The sequence below is a fragment of the Aulonocara sp. 'chitande type north' Nkhata Bay genome, linkage group LG12 (genome assembly GCF_057382095.1).
Source record: "Aulonocara sp. 'chitande type north' Nkhata Bay isolate Kocher_YH1m ecotype deep benthic linkage group LG12, A_spYH_male_GT1.1, whole genome shotgun sequence".
NCBI classification, from domain to species: domain Eukaryota; kingdom Metazoa; phylum Chordata; class Actinopteri; order Cichliformes; family Cichlidae; genus Aulonocara; species Aulonocara sp. 'chitande type north' Nkhata Bay.
Window position 1 is genome coordinate 39,227,263 of NC_141355.1, and position 16,649 is coordinate 39,243,911.

Genomic DNA, 16,649 nt, shown 5'->3' on the forward strand with positions numbered 1-16,649 from the left:
GAGCAGGTACCATGGTTTCAGGTTTTTGGTCATATGTCCACACAGTGTTACAGAATAAATATATATTCTTAGTGCTTATTTTCTGTTTATATTCATTTATGTAGGTCAGCAGATTAAAGACGCTACTTTTCAGTTAAAAAGTGTGTGAAAGATCACAAGTGATGAGCAAGACTGAAATACTGTGCAAAAACAGGAAACTGTGCAGAGGACATGACACATGTAGAGAGAAAAGTGGAACTAAGTAACACACACACGTCAAGTCAGGCCAGAAGAAGTTGTTTTGTTCGAAACTATGTGTGACATTAAAAGAATATATCATCCACACCCGGCTTAATGCTTCAGATCTGCAGAGGGTTTAGCCTCCTGCACATCCCTTTCCAGAAAGTAATGATTGAATAAAATAATTATAAATAATTGACCACACTGAGTCGTGTTTTCTCTGTCCAGTAAAAGAATAAAAGAATCGGATTTGATAACAGAGGTCTACTTGTCTTTTCTCAGCATTGTGCACACAGAGCAACCTTCATGTGTTTTTCTCATTTTCTTTGATAGGTGGTATTACATAAGTCCATCATAATGCAGCTAAATGGGTCTGTGTTAGTGTGTTAAATCAATGTCAGAATGTTACAGTATATAATACTGCATATTCATCCATCGTACAGATTACTTAATTATTCTGTACTTTTCATGACACAGGTAGTATTATGGAGGTAATTAATCTTACCTTATTACATATTTATTTAATATTCATTATCTTAGAACGAACAATTGATGTTCTATATTTTTTTACCAATATAAATGTGATACAAACTCTCCTGCTTTATTAACCTACAAGAAATACTAAATAAAAACACAAAATTTGCATTTGCATGTGTATGTGACTTTATAATTATGGAGCCAAGTGTAACTTGTTAACTTTTTCTAACTTTAATATAACTTACAAAAGAAGTGTACGGAACAAATACCCACATAGCAAAACTGGTATGGCCCCGATCTGGCCCACACAATGTGCTTACACATGGCCCACATACCGGAAAGAATGACGGCCCTTTGGTGGCTCAGATCAGGTTTGCCAGAGGTGGCCCATTAGGCTGACGTCTGGGCCAGTTGCAGACACACTGCTGGCCCAGAACAGTTTCAGCTCTGGCCCCAGACGTCAGCCTAATGTGTACCCTAATCAAGCCATGTAATAACAACATGTGCAAAAGCAACATGACAAAACTATTGAGAGAGTGAACAGACTGATTCTTACATAGCACTTTTCTACTCTCCCGGATTACTCACAGTGCTCTATACAACATGCCACATTCACACACTTTCTCTAAACTGAGTGGTAAATGGCCTGTATTTGTATAGCGCTTTACTAGTCCCTAAGGACCCCAAAGTGCTTTACACATCCAGTCATTCACACACTGGTGATGGCAGCTACATTGTAGCCACAGCCGCCCTGGGGCGCACTGACAGAGGCGAGGCTGCCGGACACTGGCGCCACCGGGCCCTCTGACCACCACCAGTAGGCAACAGGTGAAGTGTCTTGCTCAAGGACACAACGACCGAGACTGTCCAAGCCGGGGCTCGAACCGGCAACCTTCCGATTACAAGGCGAACGCCCAACTCTTGAGCCACGATCGCCCAGTTAGTGCTTCTTGACTACAGTATTGGATAAAGTGTACACTCACAAACTTGTCAAACCTGCATTTGAAACGTTGGCCACCATAGCAGTATAGTATTGCAACATGGCATTTCGGTCTTCTTACTAAAATAGGAAAATAGGAACATAAACAGTGCCATCTACGCCAGGCCTGACCCACAGCCCGCACACAGCCGCTCATTGACACCTTCTGTATCGCTGCCTCGGCCTCTTGGCTCATCTCCCTGTTGAAGCATCTGCCTCGATTCTCCTTCACTATGCTATCAGCCTTTGTCAGCAGCTCTCTGACCTCGATCTGTCTGATTGTTGCCATTAAAGACCTGATATCTCTTTCCACAGTCGTGTAGCAGTTTCTCCACAAAGTCATCAGAGTCTTCTATGTAACTCTCAGTTGTTTCATTTTCTGTGGAAAAGCTCTCCAACAGCTCAGTAAGCTTCAAACGGAATTCCCTTCCAAACATATTTTTTAAACCAGCTTTCTCACTCTGATTGTGTTTAAGCGTTAATATACAAGGAGATTTTTCTGTATATTCAGATATTCATTCAATGTATTTGTGGTACTTTTCACATTCAGAGTTTAATTCAATATATTCAAGGTTCACTCAATAAATTCAAGGCTCATTCCACACATTTGAGTTTTATTCACTATGAACAAGCACTTTTGAAATCATGAACCTCCCACCACTAGTAGGAGCTGTGATGCCAATGTTTAGGCTGTTATTTAATCAGTGACATCAGCAGACAGAATCTGGCAGTAGAGAGACAGAGCCGAAGATTTTTCACCTGCTGTCTTATTGATTGAATCATTTTGGAGTTTGTCAACTCTGAGTTTGTTTACCTGAAAGAAATATTAAATCATATTTGAAACAGTGGACATCTTTGGTTGCTTTTGGTCATTTCATTTCATTGCATGTGTCGAGACAAATGCTCTGCTGTGACAACCTCAAACTGGTAGATAACTATGTCATTACACTCAGTGTTTATCAGCCTTTAAAGCTCATTTTATTTGTTGAGACTTTATTCCTCCAGCATCATGCTCGTCCTCTCTTGGCTGACAAATACTTCTTTTATAAAGATAAGGGATAGAAAGGATGATCATTTTCAATTGCCTAGATAGAACAACAGGAACACATGGAAAAATAAATTTCCACAGTTTTTTTAATCATCAAGAAGAACAGCATAAAGGATATTCATATTTATTTACTATTGAATATTTATAAAATTACAACAAATGTCCAAAAATCTAATAACCAGCTGAAGCTTCTTCTATTGTTTAATATGGTACTACATGAAAATAATCAACATAAAATATACCAAAAAATTAAACTGCTTCAAAATTTTCTATAACCTGAAGAGTTACATGGCAGCAATTCATACCACACATGTCAATGACTCACAAAAGAAACAAAATGGAACGCAATCCTGAAAGTAAGAATTTATAAGATCAATTAAGAATTCTGTCTGTGATCTGTAAAATGGTCACAAATTGACCATAAAATCTATGAATTTGTATCTGATCAGTTAGAAAATCACAAGCAGTTTAATCTGAATTCTGTTGCGCTCGATTAAGTACATTCAGATCTATAAGCATCAGCACACACACTGGTATTCTCATCTCAACATTTAACTAAATGTACAGAAAATCTTTTATTCATGGAGCTCTGTCACAAAAACACAAAAAAATCCCCTTATAAAATGCTGCAGGAAGATGTTTCAGCTTCAACCAGAAGTTTTTGTATTAGTTCACTTATTTCTGTTTCATGGATTTTCTGCAGGTTTTCTTTTTCATCCTGGTGTTTTACAATCTTCATTTGATCCTCATGTTTTATCAGCAACTCTTTGATTTTTTTCACGTTCTCTTTCTTCTTGGAAAGACATTTTATCACATCTTTGATTTCTGCTTGATGCTTTTCTCTCTTTTGTTTTTCAGTGTGCTCAGCCAGAGCCTTTAACAGGTCATACTTCTCATCTTTGTCTTTAATCTTCTTCTCGTGCTCCTCCTTCTGAGCTGCGAACTCTTTGTTGTGTTTCTCTTTGAAATCATTGAACTCTTCAGCTTTCTTTCTGGCCTCATCTTCATATATCTTCTTCAGATTTTCCACATGTATTTTATAGTTTTCCTCCAGCTGATTTCGTTCTTTCTTCTCCTCTTCTCTCCTCATTTTGTCTTCTTCTTTTCTTTTCTTTTCATGTTTTTCTATTTCCTGCTGTATTTTTTCTTTCTCTTCTTTCAGTCGTCTTTCCTCCTCCTGTCGTCTCTGTTCATCTTCTTGTCTTCGTTTCTCCCACCATTCTCTTCGTTCTTTCTCCCAGGCTTCCTGTTTTCTCTTCATCTCTTCTCTGTTCTCTTCCAGCTCTTTGTTCACACTTTTCCTTTCCTCTTTTTCTGACTGAATTTGTTTGTCCAACATTTCAAGTTGTGTTTTTAAATGCTGTCTGTATAATTGTTCCTCATTTTTCCACTTCCTGTTCTCTTCTTCTCTCACTTCCTGTTCTTTCTTCCTCTCCTCACGCTCCTTCTTTATATTTTCCTCCATCTCCTTGAGTTTCTGGTCTCTTTCCTGCTGAAGTTTTTTCTTCTCTTCTTCCATTCTTTTTGTCATTGCTTTCATTTCTTCCTCATGTTTTCTTTCTAGCTCCTCTCTCTCTCTCTTCATCTCTTCTTCCTTCTCCTTCAGGATTCTCTTCATTTCCTTCTTTATTGCTGCTTCAGCTTCTTCCAGCATCTCATTGGTGAAGCAGTTTCCTCCATTTTCCTTCATCATGGTGTCAATCTTTGTTATCAGCTCACTGACTTGTTGGCGGTTTTGTGTCTCAGAGTTTTCAAACACATGGTATCTTCCTCCACAGTCAGCAATCAGCTTCTTAAACCAATCATCACATCCGCTTTCAATATAATCTTCAGTGGATATTTTGCATTTTTTAAGCTTATCTCCTTCAGTAAAAAGAATGATGGTGAACTTTTCTGAATTCGGCCCAAAACCTTCCTTTATAAGTTTTAATGTCTTCTTCTCCTCATCTGTGAGACGACCAATATTTAACACCAGCAGGAAGACATGTGGTCCTGGAGCCAGAAGACTGATGCATTTCACCATCTCCTCATGAACTTCTTCGTGTGACAGAGTTGTGTCAAACAGACCAGGAGTGTCGAGCACAACAACAGGACGGCCGTCCACCTCACTCTGTGCTTTCTGACACTGTTTGGTGACTGATGTTTGATTTGGCATTTCTTTAAACTCTCTCCTTCCTAGGATGGTGTTTCCTGATGAGCTCTTTCCACTGCCGGTCTTTCCTATCAGCACAATCCTGAGAGGCTCCGTGTTCTGCTTCTCTTCATCACCTGTAAACACATGATTTTCTTTAAATGTGAACAGTTTGTAAAGTAGATGTAAGAATATAATGTCGAACATGATTAATGATTAAAAAAAAACATTCAATTACTTACGAGTGACCATATTTTTAGTTATCAGATCAATCTGGGCTCGAGCAAATGTTACAGCTGTGTAGCAGCATGGTTTGTTTGTACATCTCATCTGATCCACAGTGTCCAACAACGTGTGGATCTGCTCTTTATCCTTGATGTTAACAATAACAGGCCTTTGTCCATAACGTTGACAGACCTCCTGGATATTTGGGTCTTTGCTTACGAAGTTAAGAACAGGTGTAGCTGTGGGATCTGAGTCCACGGTGAACAGAATCATGGTGAAGTCATTGACTCGAGAGCTGAATGTGTCCTGGATGGTCTCTAACTCTCCCTTGTCTTCATCAGTGAGGGGAGCCACAGGTAGGACCAGGATGAAGGCATGGACACCCTCAGGATCACAGAGGGAGATACACCTGAGTGATTCCTCCATCACTGCCTCCTGAGGTTTTCCATACAAGGCAGGCAGCTCCACCAGGGAAACCCAACGTCCACACACCTCTCCCTGATGTTTAACACACTCTGATGAGTTGGAGGCTGAATGAAGCTCAGTCTGACCTAAAATGGCCTTGGCTGCTAAAGTCTTCTCTGCTCGTCTCCTCCCAAACAGAACCAGGTTTAAAGGGGGTTTGATCAGGTGATTGTATTGATTTGTCATTTCCTGAATCTTCTCCATTAACGATTCATAGTTATCTTCAAACATGTTGTAGTACCTTCCTCCACATTCTCTGAGGACTTCATTCACAGAGAAATACCTTTCATTCTCATGTGTGATGACGACCATCGAGTGTTTAAAGGCATTGTGACCAAACAGACTCAGGATGAACTTCAGAGTTGTTCTGTTCTCCTCAGTGAATTCAGAAGGTTTCACCAACAGCAGCAGAACATTTGGTCCAGGATGACAGAGACTCACACTCCTCTTCACTTCTCTTCTCATGTCCTCCTCAGACAGACTGAACATGTCTGGAGTTTTCACCACTGTCAGTAGTTTTCCTCTCCACTCTCCACAGGAGGCCACACAGTGCCTGATGGGTGATTGTCTTTGGCAGTGAAATCCTTGGTGCTCAATGATGAAGTTACCAAGTTTTGTCTTCTTATCTTCACTTTTGCCCAGCAGCACAATCCTGAACACAGACACTGTGATACAACAGACAGGACACAATAACACAAATTAATCTAAAATCACAACACATGGCTTGTACGAGGAGATCTCTTCAGTCCTTGGTATGCTCAGAGAACCTTTAGTATTACTCATCGATTGACTTGGTCAAATGTGATGTGATGTGAGTCACACTTAAAGATTAAAATCCAAACACCAACACAGTTCGTCATTGTGTGTGAATGTGTTAAACATTTAAGCTATTTGCACAACTGTTTGTTTAATGTCAAAGTTTAATGTTAAATTATTAAGTTTAAACAACCTCAGCTCACCGAAGTTCTGCACAAGCCTACTAATATATATTATTCATCCATTTTCTTCTTCTTATCCTTTTCAGCCTCGCAGGGGCACTGGAGCCTATCCTAGCATAATTAAAACTGTTGGATGTTCAGACCAAAAAAGGACAAAAGAATGATAACAGGATGAGCCCTGAGAAAATTTTACTTACTGTTGGACAAAGGTGTTTTTCCAGAAACTTGAGGATTGATTCGTTTTAATTTATTGGGCAATCGTGTGAAAATAAGAAATTGTAATGCTGATTATTGAATCATAGATGTTGTATATTCTGTGTATTTCATCCTTGTCAGAAGAGTTTCTCATCTTACCTGCAGCTTTAACAGCGTCAGTGATTGGAGTCTTCGTCTCCTTTTTTGGGGGGGGTTGTTGATCTTCTGATAAATTCTGTTCTGTGTCCTCAAAAGCTTCATAGCTGACATGCTCTCCATTGTTGTCCTTTGTAATTTCACCCAAATGTGTTAACAGCTCTGGAAGTCCAATGTCGCTCCTCTTCAAGTATCTGCATTTACATTTTTTTATCATTTCATTTAATGCTGGACTCTTCATGAAGTCTTCAACAGAACCTGAGCTCTCCTCTCTGGGTGCTGAGATCAGTATCAGTGAATGATCAAATGATCGATCACTGTAACCTTGAAGGACTCTGCAGAGTCTCAGTTTGTGTTTTTCAGTAAATTTTTCAGGCTGTACAAGCAGCAGGAACACATGAGGTCCAGGAGCAGAGTGTTTTGCAAAGTCTTTTATAAACTCTGTCAGATCATGGTGGGAGGTGTTGAGAGGAGGCAGGTAGGGGGTGTTGATGACAGCAATTTTTTTGCCCTCCAGTGTACCACTAATTCTCACACACGATTTAGTTTTACTGCTGAACACAGTATTTCCCAGTAACAGATTTCCCACTTCAGTTTTCTCAGTCCAGTTGCTCCCCAGCAGAACAACCCTCAGCTCAGACACTGTAGGAAACACAGATTTAGAAAAGGTAGCTAAACACAGACATGCACCATACTGAAGAGTGATTCCCTTTGTTTCAGTGAGGTTTAAATCCAGAGGTTTTAGTTCTAAATTCAGATATATTTTAACTTCTCACTAACACAGTTCAGTGTAACTCACTCTTTTTTGGCAGTACTTCAAGGCTGCTTCCTGTCTGGGGAGGCTGATGCTCTGTGATGTAAAGAGAAAGAAAGATAGATAGAAGGGAAAAGACAATGGAGGGACTGAAATCTCCAAAAGTTGATTCTGTTCATCTGGATGTAGCGTTTTGTGGGAGAAACGTTTCGTCACTCATCCAGTGACGTCTTCAGTCTCAGCTGACTGCAGGTTTCAATCTTATAAACAGGACATTTGCATAATGACTGAAACCAGCCCACTGAAGGAACAATGGGCTGGGAGGTCAGTTCCTTAATCTCAATTATGCAAATTCTCATGACCACTGATCAACAACCACTGACCAAAACCCACTGATCAATGTCCATGAGTACCATTCACAGAGAGCTGGGGAATGACTGCAATCACAGCATTGTAAGATGGTGACAGATGGACCCTTAGGCCCCTCCTCGATTCAGAGATGGTCTTTCCCTTTTCACGGCCTCCTTGACTCCGCCCTCAAACCAGCGTTCCTCCCTGTCCAGGATGTTACATCCTCATCATTGAAAGAGTGTCCACTGGCCTGTAGGTGTGCATAGACTGCAGAGTCCTGGCCTGATGAGGTGGCTCTTCTGTGTTGTGACATCCTCTCCGCCAGAGGTTGTTTGGTTTCCCCGATGTATAAAACCTGGCACTCCTCCTGCACTTAACAGCGTACACTATGTTACTCTGTTTGTGTCGGAGGACCCGATCCTTGGGGTGGAACAATTTTTGGTGCAGCGTGTTTTGGGGTTAAAAGCCACAGAGACACAGTGTTTTGAAAAAATGCGTCTCAACTGCTCCGATACCCCTGACACGTACGGGATTGCTACAGGTTTTTGCTTAGGCAGCGGTTGTCCTTCTCTCCTGGATCGGCTGGAACTTTCTTTAGGAGCCTTTCCAGCTTTGACAAAAGTCCAGCTGGGGTAACCACATTCACTCCCAGTTTGTGCTCCAGTGGATGATGAGAGACAAATGGAAATCAGTAGATTTCCATCAGTAATGGGGGACATCTAAAAGCTGACGTGTACCGTAAACCTACGCATACGGATCAGTATCTAAGGTTTGTCTCTCATCATAAAATACATTTATTACCAACCTGAGAGTTTATCCGCTGGTCATTCGACATGACGAATGACTTCTGAAGTCTTAATTCAGCTCAAGACGCTGTAGATTCCTGTCGGTAACACTTTCGGTCCGCTAGTAAAACGTAGTTCTATTAATCTGCGCTTGAACCGGAACCGGATGTAAGTTCCAAAAAACTGAATTTTGGAACTGAAATTGAATTGTAGAAGTGAAACTGAAATTATTCGAGAGCTGAATTTTTAAAGGATAAAATGCAGTTTCAAAGCAAATCAATTCATTTTCAAAATATAAAATTCAATTTCAATTTAGACTAATTCAAATTCAGTTTTCAAAAGCATTTATTCAAGTTACAATTCAGATTCAATCTGAGCAATTCAAATTCAAATTTAACTTATTCAAATTCAGTTTCTGATGGCACAGATTTCTGCCCATAGATCCTCTTCTGCTTTACTTTAAAAAAAAAAAGGATTTTCAGAGCTGTTGATATATTAATCAGTGTTCATAGAAACATGGATCAACCCTGTTTTGACAGTGAGAGTGTTACATTGTGACAGTTTCCATAAAAGTCTGCAAATTCTCTGAACAGGTAGCCATGTAGCAGCCATTTTTTTTTTTTTTAAGATTAATTAAACTTAATATTATTTGTATGGCCATATCACAACAACAGCATAGCCTTAAACCAGGTTTGGAGTAAAGAGAACTGGACGTATAGTTTCTTTTTTGGGTTACTTTGAAGTGAAGAAAGTTAACTTGTTTAGAACTGTGATCAAGGATAACACGTAAAACGTTGAACGTTTCAATATAAAAACTGTACAAACTCCAGAAAAGTGGCAACTGAGGTGGCAAAATTGCAGGCAATTTTCACTTAAGTAGAAGTACAGCTGCTAGTGTCAAAAACACTCAAGTAAAAGTTTGATAAAGTATCGGGTCAGAAATGTGCTCAAATTGAGGAAGTCAAAGTAGTAACCTAACTGAACCTTGTGCTATAATAAAAAAATAAAATAATATTAGTAGATAGGACTACAAACTTAGTCTGGTGGTAAAAGGCACAAAGGCCTCAGGGGGACATTTGGCAGCCAGGGTTAGAGCTCAGACACCTGGAGCCTGGGGGTTGGGGCTAACAACACTGACTGGTAAAAGAATCTAACATCCAAGTGTTACATGGTGTTGCAGGTGACAAAAAGCCATAAACCACTGTTTAGAGGTTGTTGTGGAAGTTTTCCATTTAATAAAGCCTGCAGACAAGCGATGAGCGGTAGCTAACATTCTTTAATCAAGACAAAGAACAGAAATCGAGCTTGGTGAGGGACTGCCATCGCTGGGGCAGAGGGTGAGCAGAGTCTCTCACTGAGCCTAGCATGGCTCTCAGTTTTGTCTTTCCCACAAAGAAAGTTTCACACTGCCTTGCTATCTTTTACAGTGGAGAAAAGACAAAAAGACTCTTCCTGTGGAGTTGTCTGCTTCCCCCCAACTTCCTTACCAGACCCCACTATCTGTCAAACTGTTTAAATGGAGTGTGAGGCAGACATGCTAAAACAGTGACCTAAAAGCATTACCACTAAACAATGTGATCAATACATAAATGAAAGAAATGCAGCTGATAAAAAAGCCATAAACTACTTCCATTTGTTTAGTGGTGATTGCCAGTTTGGTTGGGGTTTTTTTTGAGACACGGAGAGTGAGAGATCCTGTCCTACATTACTTTAAAAAAGAAGATATTTTCAGAGCTGTTGATATATGAAGCTCTGAGCATTGAGTGTTGCATTGTGAGAGTTTCAGTAAAAAGCCTGCAAATTATTGCATTTATACTGGAGAGCAAAGAAAAATTAAATTCTACTTGTACTATGGAAAATCAGTTTCATAAAAGCTACATAAACAGAGCTGAAGAAGACTGCGTTTGTAAAACTAGCGGTAACGTGTGAGAATTATAAGTTATAAGACTGTTTCTGCTATCGATACAATTTGTGTTGTTAATCCTGAATGATTCACGGTGACAACATCATGAGAAGAAGGTCATTTTACTCCCCACACACACACACACACACACACACACACACACACGCACGCACACACACACACACACACACACACACACACACACACACATTTGGAAAATCACATAGTTTGGCCATAAAAATTCCCAGAATAATTAGTATTTGAGATTGCTGAAGCAACATCACTAAAGAAAAATATCCTTGCATGTCACTTTCGTTTAAAAATATAAAAAATGTGAAGTTTTTTTTTTTTTGTAAAACATAAAAACAACAAAACTTAAGACCTTAAGAATCTCCTTATGAATTTTGTGAATATCTAGATCATTGGTGTTTGGATTTGAGGGTCAACAGGGCGAACACTGAGGCTGGGTATTAGAAATACAACATGGTAACATGAGACATGTTAACTCTGAGAACACTAACATCTAGATTAAGGTGTGAGAGGTAAATGCATAACAGAAGCTAAAAAGGAGTTGCTTGTCTCTAGATTAGTTAAAATAAATTGAAAATAAACTGATTTGAACACGTTTGATGCATTATACAAAAAAAGGTTCATGATATCGTTCACATGAGCTAAGCAAGAGTGACTCGGAATCTCAAATGTTAAAGTACACTTACTGATTGTACTTTTACTACATGAGCTAATGTAGATGCTCTAAAAGCACGCTGGCTGAAAAAGAACCACACGTTTGGAGAAACTGTGCTGTAACTTCTCATACTGTGAAGTTTTCTGACAAAAGTGTATTGAAAACTTATGCTGTACAGCTTACTAAGGGGTCCTTTGCTGGGCCATGTGCAATTACACAAAAGAACAAGTTAAATTTCACCATAACACTGACTGGAGAAAAGCCAAATTGGGATTCTAATTGAGATTACAACTGAAATCAGTAAAATCAGTGCTGTGATAGTTAGTTTAAGATCACAACCTGATTTAAAACACAGTCTAACATCAACAGTCTTGCCCCTGAAAATAGGTCAGGATGGCCGAAAAATGTACTTTAAAAATGAGATTTTCTTTTTGTTTCATTGGAACAGTAAAGTACCATTACAAAGAAATGAGTACACCTTTGTAGATATCACTGATATGGAGTTTTTCATGTTTTACATACAGACTTTCTCATTTAAACCATGGTCACTTAAAAGTTTAGCAGCAAGACACTTGTTTCCTTTGTTCCATCAAACATTTCTTTCAGCCATCTGTGTTTATCAGAGCGATATGTGACTAATTTTTTATTGAATCACCAGAAAGTACACAAATACAAGATTAAATATTTTATTTATTTATCAAAGATACATAATTACACATTGATACAATGAATAAGGTGTCTATAAAAATTACACATGGTGTAAGAAAAACATTATAACATACAAATAAGTGTTTTAAGATAATCTGACATACTTTAAAAGCATAAGAATAAAAGTTTTTTTTTTTTTAAAAATCATGTTCTTTGATGATCACATTACATGTATCACATTTTTTAAAGCATAACGTAGGGTGTTCACAAAAACAGTTTTATGATTACTTTTTCCACAGTGCTTGTATGCCTCTTGCAAAACTATGTACTTTTCACCATAAGACATAATAACTCACGATTATCTAAGACCAGCCATAAAATGTCCGTCGCTTCATTACAATCATTTGTCCCCGCTGCTGCCCTCAGACCCAGTCTGTGGGGTAAAATTGCTTTTTTGGTGGTTCATAAAAAATATCTCAAAAAGCGATGTTAGTGAGGGGACCAGAAACACTTTGTTGCAGAGCAGTTGGTAAGGACTTGTATATTTCTGGAGAGTCTGCAAAAGCTGTCTTGCTCGTGCTCCTGATTGGATATGTGGAGCCCGGCTCTGATATCTCACTGGTGGCAGCTAAAGGTAGGCATGCCTTGGAGGCGGAGTTGGTCTCGGGCGCAATCTTTCAAACGAGCCTCACGGCATTTCAGGCAACCTCAGGTCGGAAACAACATCCGGTCACTCGCGGTCAAAATCCACGCAGAGCTGGTGTTTCGCAGGGATCAGGTTAACACATCTGGGTCTAAAAATATAAAGAAAAACAAAAAGAGTTTTAAAACACGCAAACTAGCAAAATATCAAAGGAGCATAACATAACAATAACAAGATGATATGAGATACCTGATGAGGCCATGATAGGTGATGTAGACATGTAATGTATAAACTTTTACGGGTGTTAAAAGTCGAGCTTATATACACTCAACAAAAATATAAACGCAACACCTTTGTTACTGCTCCCATTCCCCATGGGATGGACGTAGAGACCTAAAATTCATTCCAGATACACAATATAACCATCCCTCCCAAACAGTGGTCACAAATCAGTCCAAATGTGTGGTAGTGGGCACATCTGCTATATTGAGATAATCCATCCCACCTCACAGGTGTGCCACATCAGGATGCTGATCTGACATCATGAGTAGTGCACAGGTGTACCTCAGACTGCCCACAACAAAAGGCCACCCTGGAATGTGCAGTTTTGTCTCACAGCAAAATGCCACAGATGCCACAAGCAATGAGGGAGCGTGCAATTGGCATGCTGACAGCAGGAATGTCAACCAGATCTGTCGCCCGTGCATTGAACGTTCATTTCTCAACCATAAGCCGTCTCCACAGGCGTTTCAGAGAATATGGCAGCACATCCAACCGGCCTCACAACCGCAGACCTCGTGTAACCACACCAGCCCAGGACCTCCACATCCAGCAGGTTCACCTCCAAGATCGTCTGAGACCAGCCACCCAGACAGCTGCTGGAACAATTGGTTTGCACAACCAAACAATTTCTGCACAAACTGTCAGAAACCGTCTCAGGGACGCTCAACTGCATGCCCGTCGTCCTCATCGGGGTCTTGACCTGACTCCAGCTCGTCGCCGTAACAGACTTGTGTGGGCAAATGCTCACATTCGATGGCGTCTGGCACGTTGGAGAGGTGTGCGCTTCACGGATGAATCATGGTTCACATTGTTCAGGGCAGATGGCAGCTGAGAATGTCCCAGTTCTTGCATGGCCAGCATACTCACCGGACATGTCACCCATTGAGCATGTTCGGGATGTGCTTGACCGGCGTATACGACAGCGTGTACCAGTTCCCACGAATATCCAACAACCTCGCACAGCCATTGAAGTGGAGTGGACCAACATTCCACAGGCCACAATTGACAATCTGATAGACTCCATGCGACGATGTGTTGCACTGCATGAGGCAAATGGTGGTCACACCAGATACTGACCGGTTCTGGGTCCCCAGACCCCCAATAGCGCAAAAAACTGCACATTCCAGGGTGGCCTTTTGTTGTGGGCAGTCTGAGGTACACCTGTGCACTACTCATGATGTCAGATCAGCATCCTGATGTGGCACACCTGTGAGGTGGGATGGATTATCTCAATATAGCAGATGTGCCCACTACCACACATTTGGACTGATTTGTGACCACTGTTTGGGAGGGATGGTTATATTGTGTATCTGGAATGAATTTTAGGTCTCTACGTCCATCCCATGGGGAATGGGAGCAGTAACAAAGGTGTTGCGTTTATATTTTTGTTGAGTGTATATTTTAAAGTGTACTGTACGTGGGATAGGCTCCAGCGCACCGCGCGAGCCTGAAAAAGGATAAGCGGAAGCGAATGATTTTTTTTTAAATGAAAGGATTGACAGAATGGTAAAAAGGAAAATGCAAAAATGTAGTTAGAGAGGAAGATTAACACTTACCGAATGATATGCGGATAAGGAAAGAGACGCAAGTTGCTGTTGAAATCGGCCGCTCCCTATGCGAACTCGCAAGCAGTCTGAGCGGCGCCAGTTGTTGATATGGCTGAAGGCAGGGGTCTTCTGGGAGCACGGCGGCAGTCTTAACCTCAGCGGGAGATCATAAAAATCGGACCTACAGCCGATTGGCTAACCGGGGTGCGAAGGGAGCCGTGCCATTGTTATGTGATTGGCAGGGGGGCGACATTAGGCGGAGTTGGTCTCTGGCGGAAATTTTCAAACGAGGTAAGCAGCTTTCAGGAGCTGAGCGGGGAGCGAACAAGCAGGACAAATTGTGCTCTGGAAGCGGTTGCGGGTCGGTGCGATTAAGAGCGAGGTAGAACTTAGACTCTGCGTAGAATTTTAGAGGTAGCTAGTAAGAGGGATGGTTTTGAAGAAAAAAGACTAAGGATTTTTCCCCTGTTTTTGAATATAAGGTTTTGGGAATAGAGGGGTACCTAACAAGTTATTCTAGGGTTTTGGAGAAAACGCCGAGGGTTTTTTAAGGAGTTTTCAATGGTTAAGGAGGGTTAGGGTTAGGGGATCACGAGAGTTTTTTTCTGACTATGAGTTTTATTCTAAATCTAGAAATGCATATAAATCGAAATAAAGTTTTGCCCCAAGGCATGTAGCCTGTATTTCCGGCCATACTGAACGTTACAAAAGCACAAGTTTAACTAAACAATTTTAATATGGTTTAACAGATTTTTAAACACATAAGCACGGAGCCCGAGAGAGCACGGTCCGGAGACACGGGCGCGCGCGCACACACACTGACCCGCCACCAGATGGCGTTTTTTGAGCATAAAAAGTAAAAACTTTTTAATGGTTTAAAAAAATAAAAGAATGCTATTTGATATATAAGAAACTTTCTTAATAATCAATTAGTTGTTTTTAGGGGGGAAAAAAGCAATGTGCTATGAACTAGCATATTTTTTGATGAATATCATATTTTTATGAATATCATATTTTTATTACTTCCTTTATTACTTTATTACTTCCTGAGCTCATGAATCATTTATTGGGGGCCATAAATCACTCAGTTTGACATAAGGGGTATAATATCACTCTCTAGTGGGTTTTGGTCAGTGGTTGTTGATCAATGGTCATGAGAATTTGCATAATTGAGATTAAGGAACTGACCTCCCAGCCCATTGTTCCTTCAGTGGGCTGGTTTCAGTCATTATGCAAATGTCCTGTTTATAAGATTGAAACCTGCAGTCAGCTGAGACTGAAGAAGTCACTTGGATGAGTGACGAAACATTTCTCCCACAAAACGCTACGTCCAGACGAACAGAATCAACTTTTGGAGATTTACTTTCCTGGATGACTGAGAATGCATCAAGATGATGGACTCAAATGATTTTTTGGATGTTAGTAAAGAATAATAAAGCACATTTCTTAAGGTATTTAAATTATTGTAGTAAAAAACATTGTCGAAACAAATAATTTTATTAGGTATCATGTTACTTAATAAACACGTTGTGCTGTTCATCCCATAAAAAGACTCAAACATAAATTAAGTGGCTTATTATTATGCTTTAGATTATTTTCTTTCACAAAAACAGAGATATTATGACACCACACACTTTTATCTACAGAAAGGGAGATGCAGTCATTTATTAGCATTAGTTATAAATTCTGATTGAACTCACCAGTTACTGTAGTTGCCGAGGTCACACTGTGGGAAATATGAGTTACTACACAAACAACTGCAAGAAGATAAAATCAGAGAAAATAAGGCACCAGTTCATAATACAGGTAGGTACTAACCAGCTGGTACAGTAGACAATTGAAAATTATAGGAGAAAAATATTATCATGAGTGTCTTACTGATAATTATAATTAATAATTCACAGTTCTAAGGACCATGCTGCTCATTGTGCTTTTAGTGCATAGTGCTGAATAGAGAATTGGTGAAGGGACAACTATGTAGGCATGTGTGACAGATCTTTAATTATTACAAAATTAAAATTACTAAAAATGCAGATCGAAAATTGTTAGTCAAAAAGTTGTAATAATTTTGACTAACACAGATAGAAGCTGGAGGAGGTAGCTTGGGAGAGGGAGGTCTGGGCTTCCCTGCTTTGGCTCCTGCCCCTGCGACCCGCCCCCAGATAAGCAGAAGAAGATGGATGGACAGTCTGTTACTGTTCTTATTATCTTGGAGCAA

The 16,649-nt window shown here is 40.1% G+C and overlaps 1 protein-coding gene across 1 annotated transcript in view; it reads right to left on the reverse strand.

Annotated features, from left to right (window-relative positions):
- Positions 1–1,665: 1,665 nt before the first annotated feature.
- LOC147318100 (uncharacterized) overlaps positions 1,666–16,649 on the reverse strand; it is a 38,352-nt gene continuing 23,368 nt past the window's right edge. The window contains exons 4-8 of the mRNA XM_086257974.1: positions 16,132–16,188; positions 7,633–7,683; positions 6,837–7,475; positions 5,097–6,209; positions 1,666–4,991 (exon numbers count right to left, since the gene is read on the reverse strand). Of these exons, the coding sequence (XP_086114100.1) occupies positions 3,340–4,991; positions 5,097–6,209; positions 6,837–7,475; positions 7,633–7,683; positions 16,132–16,188 (3,512 nt within the window). The 3' untranslated portion in view covers positions 1,666–3,339. The remainder of the gene's footprint in view (positions 4,992–5,096; positions 6,210–6,836; positions 7,476–7,632; positions 7,684–16,131; positions 16,189–16,649) is intronic.